The sequence below is a fragment of the Stegostoma tigrinum genome, chromosome 7 (assembly GCF_030684315.1).
Source record: "Stegostoma tigrinum isolate sSteTig4 chromosome 7, sSteTig4.hap1, whole genome shotgun sequence".
Taxonomy (NCBI): domain Eukaryota; kingdom Metazoa; phylum Chordata; class Chondrichthyes; order Orectolobiformes; family Stegostomatidae; genus Stegostoma; species Stegostoma tigrinum.
Window position 1 is genome coordinate 101,773,096 of NC_081360.1, and position 18,375 is coordinate 101,791,470.

The following is an 18,375-nucleotide window of genomic DNA, read 5'->3' on the forward strand; positions in this document are numbered from 1 at the left end:
GAGGAGACCACATCGGGAGCTGTTTACATGTCCTTGCTCAAGGAAAGATATAATTTCATTGGAGGCGGTTCAGAGAAGGTCCACTCAGACAATCCCTGTTTTGGAGGGATTGTCTTTTGAGCAAAAGCTAAACAGGTTGAGACCAGAGGACTTTGTCTGAGAATAAAGGGACACCGATTTAAGACTCAGATGAGGAGGAATTTCTTATCTTGGAGGGTTATGAGTCTTTGGAACTCCTTGCCAAGAGAGCTGTGGGGACTGAGTCCTTGTGTATATTTAAGGTTTACATAGATAGATTCTTGATCAAATGTAGAACACTATACCCAGAACAGTAGAGGACAGTACAGGCCCTTCGGCCCACAATGTTATGCTGACCTATTATTCTACTCTAAGATCAATCTGCCCTGCATGTCCTACATTTTACTATCCTCTATGTGCCTATCCAAGAGTCACTTAAATGTCCCTAATGTATCTGACTCCACTACCACTGCCGGCAGCGTAGTCCACGCCCACCTCTCTGTGTGAAGAACCTACCTCTGACATCTCCCCTATACCTTCCTCCAATCACCTTAAAATTATGCCCCCTCCTAACAGTCATTTCTGCCCTGGGAAAAAGTCTCTGGCTATCCACCCTATCTATGCCTCTCATCAGCTTGTACACATCTATCAAGTCGCTTCTCATCCTTCTTCACTCGAATGAGAAAAGCCCCAGCTCCCTCAACCTTTCCTCATAAGACCTGCTCTCCAGTCCCGGTAGCATCCTGGTAAATCTCTGCACCCTCTCTACAGCTTCCACATCTTTCCTGTAATGAGGCGACCAGAACTGAACACAATATTCCAAGTGTAATCTAACCAGGGTTTTCTAGAGCTGCAGCATAACATCACAGCTCTTAAACTCAATCCCCCTGTCAATGAAAACCAACACACCATACGCCTCCTCAACAATCCTATCAACTTGGGTAGCCACTTTGAAGGATCTATGGACATGGACTTCAAGATCCCTCTGTTCCTCCACACTGCCAAGAATCCTGCCACTAACCGTATATTTAGCATTCACAGTCGATCTTCCAAAATGAATCACCTCACACTTCTCCAGGTTGAATCCCATCTGCCACTGCTTTGCCCAGCTCTGCATCCCGTCAATGTCCTGGTGCAACCTACAACAGCCCTCTACACTGTCCATAACTTCACCAGCCTTGGTGTCATCGGCAAACTTACTAATCCACCCTTCCACTTCCTCACCCAAGCCATTTGTAAAGATTATGAAGAGCAGAGGTCCCAGAACAGATCCCTGTGGCACAACACTGGTCACCGAGCTCCAGGCTGAATACTTTTCATCTGCTACCACCCTCTGTCTTCTATTGGACAGCCAGTTTTGTATCCAGACTGCATAATTTCCCTAGATCCCATGCCTCCTTATTTTCTGAATGAGCCTACCATGGGAACCTTATCAAATGTCTTGCTAAAATCTATATACACCACATCCACTGGTCTACCTCCACAGGCTCCATCCCCGCCTCTTTAACTTGTCTGTCTCTTCTCCACCTATCTTCTCCTCTATCCATCTTCGATCCACCTCCCCCTCTCTCCCTATTTATTTCAGAACTCTCTCCCCATCCCCCATTTCTGATGCAGGGTCTAGGCCCGAAATGTCAGCTTTTGTGGTCCTGAGATGCTGCTTGGCCTGCTGTGTTCATCCAGCCCCACACTTTGTTACCTTTTTCCTGTGTCTTGGGTGTGACCACTTCCTTATAACTCCTCTCTATCACCCTGTCACCTCCTGAATGATCCGGAGTTCATTCAGCTCCAGTGTGGAGGAACAGAGGGATCTTCAGCTCCAGTTCCTTAACACAGTCTGTGAGCAGCTGGAGTTGGGTGCACTTCTCGTAAGTGAAGTCCGAGGGGACACCTGCAGTGACCCTTACCTCGCACACTCTACAAGAGGAGCATGCAAGCTTCCATACCGTCAACTCTGGATTGCCAAAAGAGCTAACGAGAAGGAATTAAAAATAGCTTACCTTACCAACCCTCCGCACAGAATCTGTTTATTTTTTCGGTTAGAGGTGGAGGATGTGTGGGAGACACTACATGTGTAGTGTTTTGGGTTTAGCCAATGCCCCGAATATATGAGCTCACTTACCCAGCAGTCCCTGTGTCCGCGTTTGCTCCTGGTCAGCCTTTGCTCCGAGGCAACTACTTTACACTCAAACATATCTTCCCGGCTGCCCCCCGGCACGCACTCTCACCACTCCCGCTGCTCAATTTAAGGGAAATTTCCCCCGTCAGTTGGGGAATTAAGGGTTACGGGGAAAGGGGAGGAAAACAGATGTGAGGAGTGTGATTGATTGATAGTGTCGGCTTGAGAGGCTCAATGGCCTACAATTCTTGACCCTATTTCTTGTGATCTTTCTTTATCAGTCTGGAGTCACGTGTAGGCCGCCTGAGTAAGGATGGCAGATTCCCTTCCCTGAAGGGCATCAGCAAACACAATTTACCCCAACACAGTAGCTTCTAGGTCACCATCCCACATACTCACTTTCCCTCCGAGGAATCGGCTATTCCGGAATTTTCTCATGAAATACGCAATGAAGAATGTGCCAACCATCATGACAAGGGAGAGCAGGGCAGTGTTGGGTTGCATCTGCTGGTCACTTTGTATTAACTGGTGACTAAGATTGGTCTTGACCTGAGGGATGGGTGGATATGTCTTCAGGAGAGGGTTCTCCTCAAAGACCTGGAGATGGGAAGGAAAATGTTAGCGTTACACATCACATATGGATGGTACAATCATTTACTCTTGCAGAAGGAGACCATTCAGCACTTTGTGTGTGCACTGACCCTACTTTGAAGGAGATACGTACTTAGTCCCACTCTGGCCCTCTTTCTCTGAGGCTTGCAAGCATTAGAAGTATTCACCCAATTCTGATTCCAATTTCAATGGGTTTCTGTAATTCCCACCTCTCTCTCTTCCCAGGTTGCCGTTTATTACAGAGCTGCTGCTGCTGAGGATATCAGAGCGATCCTAAAAACACACGTTCACAAAAGGTACACGAAACCCTGATTAGCGCCCATTTGGAGTTCTGAGGGCAAACCTGGGCACCACACCTTAGGAAGGACAGATTACCCCTTGGAGAGGGCACGGGACACCTTTACAAGGACGGCACCCGGAGGTCAGGGGTTACGTTATAATCAGAGATTAAACAAAATAGGCCTGTTTACCCTAGAATTTAGAAGGTTAGGGAGTGATCCGATTGAGGTCTTCAAGATACCAGCAAGAAAAGACAGGTTTGATAAAGAGAAATTGGTTGAAGATTCTAGAGCTGGGGCATAGTCTGGGAATTACAGTCAGGCCTTTCAGGAGAGACCATGCGGAGGTGACGGCATTGGACTGGGGTGGACAAGGTCAGGAATCATGCAACACCAGGTTGTAGCCTTATTTGAAGTTATGAGCTTTCGAAGTGCTGCCCCTTCGTCAGGTGAGGTGATTTCAGTTAAACCTGTTGGCACTTTAACCTGGTGTCATCTGACTTCTGACTTTGTTCAGGAACGATGTTAGGAGGCATTTCTCCACACAAGGGGTGGTAGAGGCTTGGAACTCTCTCCCACAAATGGCAGTGGACGCTGGATCAGATGTTAATTTCAAATCTGAGACAGTTTTTTTTGATAGGCAAAAGTATTAAAGATACAGTCGTAAGGGAAGTACATAGAGTTAGGCTGCAGATCAGTCATGACCTCATTGAATGGTTGAGCAGGCTCAAGGGGCTGAAGGCCAGCTCCTGATCCTATGTTACAAGGTCAGCCACAAATGTCTTAACAGGCTGTTCGGCCCTTTGTTCGTATGCTGTCTCCTTGAAAGATTTATCCAATTAGTCCCACCCCACTGAAACAGCTTTCCAACAGATATGTGACTTCACTGTGATAATGGTATAGCACCAGAGGTCTGGGCGAATAATCTGAGAGACAGAGGTCTGAATCCTAGCTTGTGGAACTTGAATTCTTTATTTGGATACACAGGGAAAGAAAAGCCAGTCTCAATAAGAGACATCACTAAACTACCAGATTGTTGTAAAACCCCATCTGAGACACTAACATCCCTTTGGGAAGGAAATCCGCTGCCTCTTACCTGGCCTGGGCCTATGTGTGACTCCAGACCCAGAGCAATGAGACTAATCAGAAATGGCATAACAAGCTTCTCAAACAAAAGAGCTACAGGTGCAAAAAACTGAAGACAAAAATCAGAAATGGCTGGAAAAGCTCAGCAGGTCAGGCAGCATCTGTGGACAGAAAGTAAAGTTAACATTTTGGGTCCAGTGACCCTACTTTGCAACTTCAAAGCCTCTCATTTGTATTTATAAAAGCATCTCACCACCACGTTTTTAAGGACAGTAGGGAACAGCCTGAGAACCAATCTGAGCCCAATCCTAAATATGCTCACAGCCCATGAATGATTTTTCAAGAAACAAAATTCCTTATCTATGAAAGGAGAGTGCTGAGTCTGATTGAAAGTTTTGTTGCAATGGAGAATGCACTAATTAATGATGACTGTCAGTTAACTGCCAAGCTTTGTTTACATTTTAAACCAGGTGGGTACCTTTGATTGGTTCTGAAAAGAATAGAACCCAGTATTCTACGTCAAATGTCCCCTTAGCACTTTCTGACTTGAGAACAATCCCAGACTCATAACATAAATATTGTTCAAGAGAAAAGATTCATTTTTGGCCTTGCGCTCATCAGCATAACATGTAACAACAACAAAGCAAAGGAAAAGTAACATTTACATTGTGGAAGAAGAGGGTGCTGATTGGTTGGGAAGTGGACTCTTGCTATTAGAGGCATTACCATAGAGAATGATACAGCTAAAGATGACTGACAGATAACTGCCAAACTTTTTAGAAATTTTAAACTAGAGAGTTTGATTCTGATTGGCCGAGGAATTGCGCTGAGAAGTGAACCAGAGAATGGTTATTATCTATTTTATCGAATTGGAATAGGTATTCTGTGTATTCTTGTCCTTTTTAACGGACAACTAATTTTCTACATTCTGTCAGATTCACAACATTGTGCACTTACACATACTGAGTTCGATTGTTTTCAGAACCAATCAAAGGTACCCGCCTGGTTTAAAATGTAAACAAAGCTTGGCAGTTAATGACAGTCATCATTAATTGGTGCATTCTCCATTGCAACGACCGTTTCAATCAGATTCAGAACTCTCATAGAATAAAAACCCTGTTTTCCCTTTCCTCTGGTATCCAAGTTCTGTATTAATAAACAATTATTCCCTAAATTCCTCACATACATCCCTCATCCACAGCATCATTCTGGTCAATCTCCTTTGCACCACTTTTAAGGCTCTGATGTCCTTGTGAAAGAGCAGAGCCCAAAATCAGAGAAAATACCTCGGCCATGAAGTCTAATTGGCTGTTTGACATAGGCTTGACCTGACTAGAGTTGGCACTTACCTCATAAAGATTGTGGAAGGTTTCGTAGATGAAGATGATGGAGATGAGAAAGGCAAAGATCTCCTGGGTGAAAGGTGAGATGTAGCGCACCAGGAAGCTGCCCTCAAAGGCCACTGTGATGATCACAATGGCCATGAGCCAGAAGCCAATCCACACGCGACCTGTGAGGTAGTCCACATTCTGGGTCTTGCTGAACTGGCGATGTGGGAGGAGCAGGGGAGGGGTGATGGTAGTGAGGAGATGGGGAACAAAAGGGAGAGATAGGTTATCCATGAAACTGCAAGATGTTTGCTGCAGCTCCTCTGAAAACAGAACAATGCGAATGTAGGTTCATTCCAAACACACTGTGGAGGCCATGTTCTGTGAAGGATTTTCCTACTGTCCACCTAGCTCTTCTGGAGAATGATGATGGGTCGGAGCTGAATGGATTTAACTGCGAGGATGGGGTGCACAGATGTGGCTTCTAGACTCTTGAGATGTGGAGATTACTGATATTTTTAATCAATCTATTCAAAGATGTTACTACTTGGATCCTGGCTCAGAGGAAATGATACTACTACTGCCCCACAACAGCCCCTCCCCAAACCCTCTCCCCCAAGTTTGGAGTTTATATGGTAGTTTAATGTTGGCATTTAAGATGATTAAAGGATGTGATAGCACAGAGAATTGATGTTCTCTGGCAGGGTGACTCCAAAATGATGGTAGGAAGCAGAGGATGAGAGTTGAAGGTTGTTTCTCGGACTGGAGGCCTGTGACTAGTGGTGTGCCACAGGGATCAGTGCTGGGACCTTTGTTATTTCTTATTTACATGAATGATCTGGATGTGAATGTCCAAGGCATGATTAGTAAGTTTTCGGGTGATGCATTATTAGGAGGCACATTGATCGCGAGAAAGGCTATTAAAAATTACAGAGGGATCTTGATCAGTTGGGGAAGTGGGCTGAGGATAGGCAAATGCAATTCAATACACACCTCCAGTGTGAGGTGTTGCATTTTGTCAAACCAAGATAGGATTTATACAGTAAATGGTAAGGTCCCGAGGAGTGTTGTGGAACAGGGGGACATAGGGGTATTTAGAATCCCTACAGAATGGAAACAGGCCCTTTGGCCCAACAAGTACATAGGTATAAGGGCATAGTTCATTGAAAGTGGTGTCACAGATGGACAGGGTGGTGAAGAAGGCATTTAGTGCACTGGCATTCATCAGCTGAAGCATTGAGTATAGGAGTTGGGACGTTATGCTACTGTTATATAAGTCATCGGTGAGGCCACACGTAGAGTATTGTGTACAGTTTTGGTCACCCTGTTATAGGAAAGAGATAGTTAAACTGGAAAGTGTGCAAAGGAGATTTATGAGGATGTTGCCAGGACTAGTAGGCCTGAGTTATAGGGAGAGGTTGGCCAGGATAGGACTTTATTCCTTGGAACCTGAGGAGAATGAGGGGTGACATTATTAAGGTGTATAAAATCTTAAGTGGCAGAGATAGGATGAGAGCATACAGTCTTTTTCTCAGGAATGGGGAATTGAAAACTAGAGGGCACAGGTTTAAGGTGCGAGGGCAAAGATTTAAGGACCCAAAAGGCAACATCTTCATGCAGAGAGTGGTGCATATATGGAATGGACTGCCAGAGAAAATGGTGAAGTAGGTACATTAGCAACATTTAAGAAACATTAGGAGAGGTTCATGGATGAGAAGGGTTTAAGAGGGATATGGACCAAATGTGGGCCATTGGAACTATCTGAGTCGGCACCACGGTCAGCATGGACCAGGTTGGGCCGAAGGGCCTGTTTCCATGCTGTATCACTGTATGACTCTAAAACAAGGAGCCAGACCCTTAGACGTTGAACCAGGACAATCAGGTCAGTGTCAGGAACCAAGGGACGGACAATATCCAAACTTGGGCAGACAAGTGGCAAGTAGCATTCACTCAATGTATATATTATATATAAACACATATATATATCAGGCACTGATTATCTCCAATAAGGGGATAAGGGATAATATGACAGCTCGGTGGCTCAGTGATTAGCACTGCTACTTTACAGCACCAGGGACCCAGGATCAATTCCAACCTCAGATAACTGTCTGTGTGGAGTTTGCACATTTTCCCCGTGTCTGCGTGGGTTTCCTCCGGGTGCTCCGGTTTCCTCCCACAGTCCAAAGATGTGCAGGCTGGGTGGACTGGGTATGGGAAATGCGGGGTTACAGGGATAGGGTAGGGGGGGTGGGTCTGGTTGGCACACTTTTCAGAGGGTTGGTGTAGGCTTGATGGGCTGAATGGCCTATTTCCATACTGCAGGGATTCTATGAAATAAGAGAATTGAACCATCATCACTTGACATTCAATCATCACTGAGTCCCATCATCATTGACCAGAAACTCAAATAGATTATCCATGTAAACACAGTGGCTACAAGAACAGGCCAGAAGCTAGGAATACTGCAGCAGGCAAGTCACCTCCTGACCCTTCAAATCCTTCAATCTCCAAGGCACAAGTCAGGAGTGTGATGGAATACTCCCCACTTGCCTGGATGGGGGCAGCCCCAACAACACTCAAGAAGCTCAACACCATCCAGGACAAAGCAGCCGCTTGATTGGCACCACATCCACAAACATCCCACTCCCTCTACCCCCGATGCTCAGTAACAGCAGTGTGTACCATCAGCAAGATCCACTGCATAAATTCACCGAAGATTCTCAGACAGCACCTTCCAACCCCACGACCACTTCCCTCCAGAAGGACAAGGGCAGCAGACACATGGGAACACCACCCCCTGCTAGTTCCCATCCGAGCCCCTCATCGTCCTGACTTGGAAATCTATCGCCGTTCCCTCACTGTCACTGGGTCAACCTACAGCACATGGACTGCAGTGTTTCATGAAAGCAGCTCACCACCAGCTTCTCAAGGGATTGGTAATAAATGCTAAACCAGCCAGAGATACCCACCTCCTGTGAATGAATTAACAAAGGGAACATTCTTCACACAAGGGAGTGTGGAAATATGGAACTCTCTTTTCCCAAAATGCTTGTTGTGACAAAGCAGTGAATTGACCATTTCAAGATGGAGATTGTTAGAGGACATTAAGGCTTTAAGAATCGGTGAGGTACTCAGCCACGATCTAACCAGCTGAAGGGACTGAATGGCCTCCTCTTGTTCATGCAACTGTTTAAAAAATGTATTCATAGGATGTGAGCAGCACAGGCTAGGATCAGCATTTATTGTTCATCCCTAATTACCAAGAGGAGCATTTAACAGCTAACCATATTGTGGTTGACCTGGAGTCACAGCCAGGATAGAAGTTTCCTTCCCGAAAGGATGAGTGGATCAGATGGCTTTTTCCTCCTCTGACAATTAATGTCAGTTTCTTGATCATCATCAGATTCTTAATTCCTGATGTTTGACTGAATTCAAATTCCACAGTCTGCTGTGGCAGGATTCAAACACTACCTGGGTCTCTGAATTAATAGTTTAGTGATAATATGACAAGATCATTGCTCCCCTGGACACTCAGCTGATGCTGTTTTGAGAGAAAATTCAGTCCAAACTGAAATAGGGAGATAATGGCATCATGGGAATGTTACTGCAGAGCAGCCATTGTAGGTTATTGTAAAAAACCCATCTGGTTTACTATTGCCCTTTAGGAAAGGAAATCTGCTGGCCTACGTGACTCCAGGTCCACTGCAATGTGATTGACATGTAAACTGCCATCTGAAATATTCAGGTTAGGCACTTTATTCAAGGGTACTTAGGATCAGCAACAATTGCTGGCCCAGCCCAGCAATACAAAGCTATCGTGGACCACTCGGCCCTTCAATACTAGCACCGCAAGGTCATATTGAGTGAGATTCCCCTAACCAGCCTCCAGGGGTAACTAATGCCATTGTAAGTTTAATCTAACATCGCAGAGTCTTGTCATAGAATCATAGAATGCCTGCAGTATGGAAGCAGGCCATTCAGCCCAACTAGTCCATACTGCCCTCCGAAGAGGAGCATCCCACCCAGACTCATTCCTGTACCATGATATTTCCCTACCTAACCCACACGTCCCAGCACACTACAGGCAATTTCCCATGGCCAATCCACCTACACTGCACATCTTTGGACTGTGGGAGGAAACCCACGCAGATACGGGGAGAATGTGCAAACTCCACGCAGAGAGTTGCCCGGGATGGAATCGAACCTGGGTCCCTGGCTAACCACTGAACCACCGTGCCACCCAAAGCTTTGTCCCCAGCGCTTGGAAATTACCTCAAACAAGTCGGGAAGGTGTCAGGTTTGGAGGAAGGCACAGAGATAGGGAGGGGGTGTAGGGGCTGGAGGAGGTGACAGAGATAGGGAGGGGGTGTAGGGGCTGGAGGGGGTTACAGAGATAGGGAGGGGGTGTAGGGGCTGGAGGAGGTGACAGAGATAGGGAGGGGGTGTAGGGGCTGGAGGAGGTGACAGAGATAGGGAGGGGGTGTAGGGGCTGGAGGAGGTTACAGAGATAGGGAGGAGGGGGTGAGGATGACCAATTTGAAAAGCAGGATGAGTATTTTAAGATCAAGGTGTTGCTGGACTGGGAGCCAGTTTAAATGAGCCAGCATGTGGGTGATGGGTGAAAGGACTTTGATAACAGGCTTACCTTGAAGAATGCCTCTTCAAACACGAGCAGGGGGCCTGTGAACCCAATCACCAGGAGGGGCTGGGCTCCCAGCAGCGAGAAGACCACTCCTGTCGCCGATGTGGAGACAATTAACTCCGGAACCCCAATTAACCCCTCGGTCTTCGCACCTACAGAGGATGGAAAAGCCCTGGTTAGATTCAGGAAGGTTTACAACAGTGCTGAAGCTGCCTCAGGATCGTCACAGAGAGAGAAAGAGAGACAGAGAAAGAGAGAGAGAAAAAGAGAGAGAGAGAGAGTACCCCACCACGGCCCATCCCCATATACAATCCCACACCCCTCCTGTTTACCGAGTGAAACCAGACCTTCACACAGCAGTAAGAGTGAATTGTGAACAGGGAAATGCGGGGAAAAAAGAAATCCTCATCTCCACATGCCACTGATCTACCTTCCTGGCTGTTTTCACAAGGAATATCTATCATAGATTCAGAGAAGGTTCCTATCAGCTGGAAACAGCTTTTTTAAAAATTCATTAATGGGATGAAGGCATTGCCAACCAGGCAGCATTTATTGCCCATCCCTAATTGCCCCAGAGGGCAGTTCAGAGTTAACCACATTGCTGTGGGTCTGGAGTCACATGTAGGCCAGACCAGGTAAGGGTGGCAGTTTCCTTCCCTAAAGGACATTAGTGAACCAGATGGGTTTTTACAACAATCGAAAATGGATTCATGGTTATCATTAGATTCTTTATTCCAGGTAATTTATTGAATTCAAATTTCACCATCTGCCGTGGCTGGATTTGAACCCTGGTCCCCAGACAATTATCCAGGTCTCTGGAGTAGCAGTCCAGCAATTACACCATTCGGCCATTGCCCCCTCTGTATAGCTAGTATAACTCCTTTTCTGAAAAAGTGAGGCAAGTAGAAAGCAGGAAGAACACAGGCCAGGTAGCTTCACATCTGTCATGGCAAAAATACTAGAAGTTCTTACTAAAGATGTTATGATAGAAAATTTGGATAAATTCGAGGTGATCAGGCAGAAGGACAGCTTCGTCAAAGAGAAAACATGTTCAACTAATTCCTTAATCGGCTTTCCCCGAGCCCAGGAGCCATTCATTGACCTGCAATGAATTTTTGTCTTAATTTTACGGCTTTTCTATTATCATGTATGACTTCTGTCATTGAGGTGGGTGTTGTGGTGGGGCGTGGGGGAACTTATAAACCTTTCCACTGTATTTCTCATGTAAAAGTACATGATGATAAATTACTGATCTATTGTATGGTTGGAGTTCTTTGAACAAGTATCTGGTGCTGTGGGTTAAGGGGAACCAGTGGAAGTATTGCAAGAGTGGACATTGGGAAGATGTTTCCTTTGGTGGGACAGACTAGGACCCGAGGGCACAGCCTTCAAGTAAAGGGAAGGCCTTTTAGAACGGAGATAAGGAGAAATTTCTTCAGCCAGAGAGTGGTGAATCTATGGAATTCACTGCCACAGAAGGCTGTGGTGGCCAGGTCAGAGAGTACATTTAAGACTGAGATCGATAGGTAACAAAGTGTGGAGCTGGATGAACACAGCGGGCCAAGCAGCATCTCAGGAGCACAAAAGCTGACGTTTCGGGCCTAGACACTTCACAATAAAAAGGATAAAATATACCCCATAAAGCCATAGTATCATCACAGTCTACATCTCAGAGCTCTGCAACCTCTCATTATTGAGATAATAAGCTTCTTCATCCCGTCAACATGGACAGTTCCTCCTTTTCTACACAATACTCCACTTACCAGGCCTTTGCCCACTCACGTCACCTTGCTGTACCCCTTAACAGATCTTTTCCCCTTTACTGTATCACGTGGCTTTAGTCCATTTAGCTCTCATTTCTTTAATCCCTCTCTGATGAAGGGTCCAGGCCCGAAACATCAGCTTTTGTGCTCCTGAGATGCTGCTTGACCTGCTGTGTTCATCCAGCTCCACACCTTGTTATCTCCGACTCTCCAGCATCTGCAGTTCCCATTATCACTGAGATAGATAGGTTCTTGATTATCAAGGGGATCAAGGGTTACGTGAAGAAAGCAGGAGAATGACGTTGAGGAACTAATCAGCCATGATTGAATGGCAGAGCAGACTCAATGAATGGCCTAATTTCTGCTCATATGTCTTATGGTCTTTCCAGAAGGCATTTGATAAGGTGCCATATCAAAGGTTATTGAGGAAAATAAGAGTTCCTCGTGTTGAATGGAATGGATGAAGATTAGCTGGCTAACAGGAAGCAGGAAGTAAGGATAAATGGGTCTTTTTTCAGGTTGGCAGGATACGTAATGAGTGATGTTCCACAGGGATCAGTGTTGGGACCTCAACTGTTTAAAATTTATATCAATGTCTTGGATGAAGGGATTAAAGAAATGAGAGCTAAATGTACTAAAGCCACATCATGCAGTAAAGGGGAAAAGATCTGTTAAGGGGTATAGCAAGGTGATGTGAGTGGGCAAAGGCCTGGTAAGTGGAGTATTGTGTAGAAAAGGAGGAACTGTCCATGTTGACAGGATGAAGAAGCATATTATCTCAATAGTGAGAGGTTGCAGAGCTCTGAGATGCAGACTGTGATGATACTATGGCTTTATGGGGTATATTCTATCCTTTTCTTTGTGAAGAGAGATTGAGACAGAGGTCTGCTTCAAGCCAATGAAGTAAACAGCTTGTGAGGCTTTGGTTTTTTTTTTAAGTTGGAACAATAGAAGCAGCCTGAATGGGTGGGTTCAAACTCCCACAGAAACAGGAATTTTAGTTTAAGTTTTAGTAGCTGTTGGGTTTGGGAAAGCTACTCTATCTCTCTCTCTCTTTCTCTCTCTCTCTCTCTCTTCCTTTCCCTCACCCTCTCCCTCTCCATCACTCTTTCCATCACCCTTACCCTCTACCTCCCCTTCACCCTCTCCCTCTCCCTCTCCCTCACCTTCTCCCTCTTCCTCCCCCTCTTTCTCTCTCTCGTTCTCTCTCTCTCTCTCTTGCTGTCTTACAGCTAAAAACTGCCGGTCCTCCTCCTGCTATTGGAATTACACGTGAGACAATATATTTTACTCAATTTGTCTTTGCCAAGGGTGTGTTTATAGGATGTTACTATATTGGAATAGTTATTAAGTTGTATTATTTGATGAGTGTTTCGATAGAGATACGGTTAAGCCCATTCTTTTAGCTTTATTTTGTTTACATTTTAACTAAATAAAGTGGATTTTGCCCCAAGTCTGATAATTTGACCAACTGAATTGCATTGAGAACATGACAGCTGGCACTTATCTTTAAAATAAGACAAAGTTAGGTCCTGGGTCATCTCTGTATCATGTTTTAAAGGGGTTTTGTCTGGTCCATAACAAGAGGGATCTGGGTGCCCTGGGTATCACAGGAGTTTAGTCTACAGGTATAGCAAGTAACCAGGAAAGCGAATAAAATACAGATAACAAGGTGTAGAGCTTGATGAACACAGCACAAGAAGCAGCATCATAGGAGCAGGAAGGCTGACATTTCAGGCCTAGGCCCAAAACATTAGATTTCCTGCTCCTCTGATGCTGCTTGGCCTGCTGTGTTCATCCAGCTCTACACCTTGCTATCTCAGATTGTCCAGCATCTGCAGTTCCTGCTATCTCTGAAGCGAATAAAATGTTATGTTTATTAGGGGAACCAAATTCAGTGGGGAGGGAGGTTATTTTCCGTTATTCAGGGCACTGGTAAGACTGTAACTGGAAATCTGCACACAGGAATGCTTCACTTCAGCATCGTTGCAGAAAAGAAGAGGCCATTCAGCCCATTTTGTCCACAAGCAGGCCCACTGCTGTCCTCTTTCCCTACAGCCACGTACAACCTCTCTCGCTGAGCTCAGATCCAAGTATATGCTTACAATAGCTGGGACACCAGATAAATAAATACAGGACTGCAAAAGGAGTCAAATGATATGGTAATTGGGTCTGACAAAGAGATGGGGAGCTGGTGGTGGTGGGAGGAGACATGTCAGCATTGTGCAATTTCTCAGGAGTGTGGTTCTCTGTCAAGCCAACAGAGCAGGGTAGGTGGGTGAGTGTAAGATATTCCAGAATGGGAGCTCTACCTAACTCTGTTACCAGCTGAGACTCTCTGTTGTTGAAGAATGGGAGATGGGGGGAGGAACAGGAAAGTGACAGAGTGGAGGAAGAAGGGCAAGTGGGTGGGAGGGAGTAAAGGATAGAGGGGAGGCAGCTTAATGGGGATGGGGCTGTGTGAGGGAGGACAGTGTTGTGACGCACTTGCAAGAGATTCCTGACCACCTCCCCCACCGCGACACCTGGAATAAGACAGTTACCGAGCAATCCTCCAAAGGTGATAGCAGGAGATAGGGATGCAAAGTAAATGAAGATGATTGCAGCCAGACACTGACAGTCCATTGCATCTCGAAGGTCAGTCATGTATTTCGGATATCTCCGCTTGATATCCCGGAACAAGCCCCCAAACGGAATCCGCGTTCTCTTCAGTGGATCATCGTCACTTTCCTCCCTCACTTCCCCACACATATCTGGAAGGAGAAAGCAGAACAGCTCAGGGTAATAAAGTAGGGTGGCCCACCTCTCCAAGTGTGCGTGTGAGCTTCCTGTCATGACCCAATGAGGAGACCATGGGATCTGGGACTATCACCTGAAGGGGTTTCCAGCAGCCTCAGTTCAGCATCTCATCCCGATAGCCAGCACCCCCAGCCGCGTGGCACTCCCTCCGTACTGCCCTGGGAGGAACAGCCTGAATTTTGTATCAGAGATAATGGGAACTGCAGATGCTGGAGAATCCAAGATAACAAAGTGTGGAGCTGGATGAACACAGCAGGCCAAGCAGCATCTCAGGAGCACAAAAGCTGACGTTTCGGGCCTAGACCCTTCATCAGAAGAAGGGTCTAGGCCCGAAACGTCAGCTTTTGTGCTCCTGAGATGCTGCTTGGCCTGATGTGTTCATCCAGCTCCACACTTTATGAGCCTGAATTTTGCCCTCAGTTCCCTGGAGCGGGACTTGAATTGATGGCGATGTGGTGACTTTAGGGAAGGGTCTCAATATCCACTGGGCCTCGCTGCCCACTCCCACGTACCTGCAACTCCATAGAGAGCTGCTGATGGTGGTGCGTTGGCAATGCCACCAGATTGTATGACCCAGGGACCTAGGGCATTGCTCAGGGTAGAAGGGGGAGCATCAGAATGGAACTTAAAATCATGTCGCAAACCTAGAACATGAAGCTAGTTCTCACCATGGTGACCATGGCAACCATCAGCAATTACTGGAAAAGCTCAGCAGGTCTGGCAGCATTTGTGAAGGAGAAAAGAAACAGAAGAAATGCTGCCAGACCTGCTGAGCTTATCCAGCAATTTCTACTTTTGCTCCTGATTTACAACATTCGCAGTTCTTTTAAGTTTTTATCACGAATTACTGCAATGCCCAAGGGAGGGAAATCTGTCTCCCTCACCTGCTTTGGGCTGCATGTGACTCCAGACCCACAGCAATGTGGTTGATGATGCAGAGGACAGGCTGCTACAATGGAGTGGGGGCATATGTGGGTTCGAATCCCAAAGGAATGTGGAATGGAATTTACCCAGTTTTATCTACGTGACTCCAGATCCACAGTGATGCGATTGACTATTAACTGTCCCTCTGTAATGGCCTTGAAAGCCAACCAGCTCCCCAGGCAATTAGGGACAGGCAATAAATGATGACCCTGCCAGCAACACCCACATTCCATGAATAAATTTTTACACAAATTTCTGCAGTTCACAGAGTTTGGAGCTGGATGAACACAGCAGGCCAAGCAACATCTTAGGAGCACAAAAGCTGACGTTTTGGGCCTCAACCCTTTATCAGAAAAGGGGGATGGGGAGAGGGTTCTGAAATAAATAGGGAGAGAGGGGGAGGCAGATCGAAAATGGATAGAGGAGAAGATAGGTGGAGAGGAGATAGACAGGGTAAAGGGGTGGGGATGAAGCCAGTAGAGGTGAGTTTAGGTGGGGAGGGGATAGGTCAGTCCGGGGAAGACGGACAGGTTAAGGAGGTGGGATGAGGTTAGTAGGTAGGAGATGGGGGTGCGGCTTGGGGTGGGAGGAAGGGATGGGTGAGAGGAAGAACAGGTCAGGGAGGCAGGGACAAGCTGGGCTGGTTTTGGGATGCGGAAGCGGGGAGGGGAGATTTTGAAGCTGGCGAAACGTGTACTTGGTAAAAGTTAAGACTTCTTTGAAAATTAGTCACATCTTTTCATCTTTGAATCCATCAGAATGAAGTGACATCTGTCATGCTGATGTTCCGATAGCCTCCTTCTTTCTTTTTAAATGATTTATTATTAGTCATAATCAAATAATTTATCAAATGAAATGGCAGTTCCCATTACCGCTCGTTTCTACAGGTCAGATGTATCTCCACAAGCAAAGATTACTGTTCTCTGTGTATAGCTTTAGCATTAAATAAAGAGCTCGGATCAGCGTTTTTCAAATGCTTGATACAAACAACAATGCAACACCACACACAACTTTCTGACTCAGCATCAGGAGATCTACACACTGAGCCACAGCTCTGAGCAACAGTCCCCAGGTACCCTCTCACGGGCAAGGCCAGAGGTCACTACCACCGGTTACCATAGGAGAAGGCAACATCTTTGCACATGGGTGGTGTTGTCAATAAGAGAGGGACGCAACCACATTACGTTTGGTGATGTCACTGGGTGGATGACATCGTTGCACGCGCAGGATGATGTCACTACATACGCTGCAATGATGTCGCATTTGATGGCTCGGCACCATCCGAGAGGGAAGGGGTTAGAGAGGGAAATGAACATTTCCTGGGGAAGAAACGACACCAGGATTGGCAGGGAAATGAGAATAGATTAAACACCATTGTACCGAAGGGCAGAGCAGGCTCAATAGACCGAATGGTCCATGCCCAGCCTCGACTTCCATCAACCCCAGGCTCTCCACACACAAGGCACTTACTGGCATTTCAACACACACTTCCTCACCAGGCCACATAGAATCATTGGACCCTATCACAATACAGACAAACTTCTGCTCTACCTGTCCTGGGAGTTTTAATGGGATCACTGTGGAGGGAGCTTTAGTCTGTATCTAACCCCGTGCTGTCCCAGTCTTGGGAGTGTTGGATGGGGGGTACAGGGTATAGGGAGCTTTACTCTGTATCTAACCCCAAGCTGTCCCTATCCTGGAAGTGTTGGATGGGGAGAGTGTAGAGGGAGCTTTACTCAGTATGTAGCTCAGTGGGTGAGCTGATTGAGTATGAAAGGTCTGCCTTGTGATATCTCACCTTTGGTCTCGAAGAGAATGGATTCCTCCCTCCTCAGTGACTTTCTCTGCTCTCTCAGTTTCCTCTTTCTCAGCATCTCCTTCTGAAAGGCAGCGACGGATCTCAGGAGATCTTTACCTTCCAGTTCCAGTGGTGGGATGACAATGCTGCTGTCCAGGAACTCGTTGATGGCATTTAAGAGGTCCTGGCGATCGTCAGCCTGGTATGCTGCCTCATGGAAATCCTGCAGAAAGCATTCAGCTGCATTAACAATCCTCCGGATACCTCCTCTGTTTCATACCCTCTGTCCCCGTCCTGCTCCACTAACCCCTGAGACCCCTGTACTTGTCCAATTTTACCCCCTTGCACCTCTTTGATCATATCGCACCCCATGGCTCGTCATGCTTCACCACAGTGAAGTTTGGAGATTGTCTCCCTAAACCTTCCCATCGCTCACCCTTAAGATCCCCACCTTTCGTTAGGTAACTGGGTAACACAGTTACTTTGACAATTGTGCCTATGAACAGCATTCATCCTCTTATCTGGGTACTATATACACCCTGCATGCTGTGCAATATGGGATCAGTAGCTCAGTTGGCTAGATGGCAGGTTTGGGAGTACCAACAGCATGAGTTCAATTCCCACATTGGCTGAGGTTCCCATGAATGACAATCTCTCCCCTCGCCTGAGGCGCATCAATCCTCAGGCTGGACCACCGCCTGTCATCGCTCTGTCTAATCGGAAAAAGCAGTCCTTATGGTCTAGTACAAATATGGTGAGTTTACCTTTACAATATACACATCTTCGGTGCATTGAAACAAAAAAATGGCAGGAGGCCCTTAAAACACACACCACCATTCAATAAAGTCGAGGCTGGCCTCTGACCTAACTCTAGAAACTCAACTTTTCCCCATGCTTCCTGTTATGGTAGCTCCTGCTGTGTTTTTATTGTTTGGAAACTTTGAGTGAGATTTGAATTTCAATAGTGTGAACATTAAGGGCGATGTAGTTTTTGTTTGATTTTTGAAT

General features: G+C 46.3%; 1 protein-coding gene across 4 annotated transcripts in view; it reads right to left on the bottom strand.

The window, feature by feature from the left end:
* The window catches only part of LOC125454451 (anion exchange protein 3), a 169,663-nt gene that overhangs the window by 32,038 nt on the left and 119,250 nt on the right, over window positions 1-18,375 (bottom strand). For all 4 annotated transcript variants that reach the window (XM_048535249.2, XM_059647564.1, XM_059647565.1 and 1 more), the window contains 5 exons: window positions 17,368-17,590; window positions 14,390-14,599; window positions 10,087-10,235; window positions 5,463-5,657; window positions 2,537-2,734 (listed from right to left, as the gene is read on the bottom strand). In XM_048535249.2, the coding sequence (XP_048391206.1) occupies window positions 2,537-2,734; window positions 5,463-5,657; window positions 10,087-10,235; window positions 14,390-14,599; window positions 17,368-17,590 (975 nt within the window). The remainder of the gene's footprint in view (window positions 1-2,536; window positions 2,735-5,462; window positions 5,658-10,086; window positions 10,236-14,389; window positions 14,600-17,367; window positions 17,591-18,375) is intronic.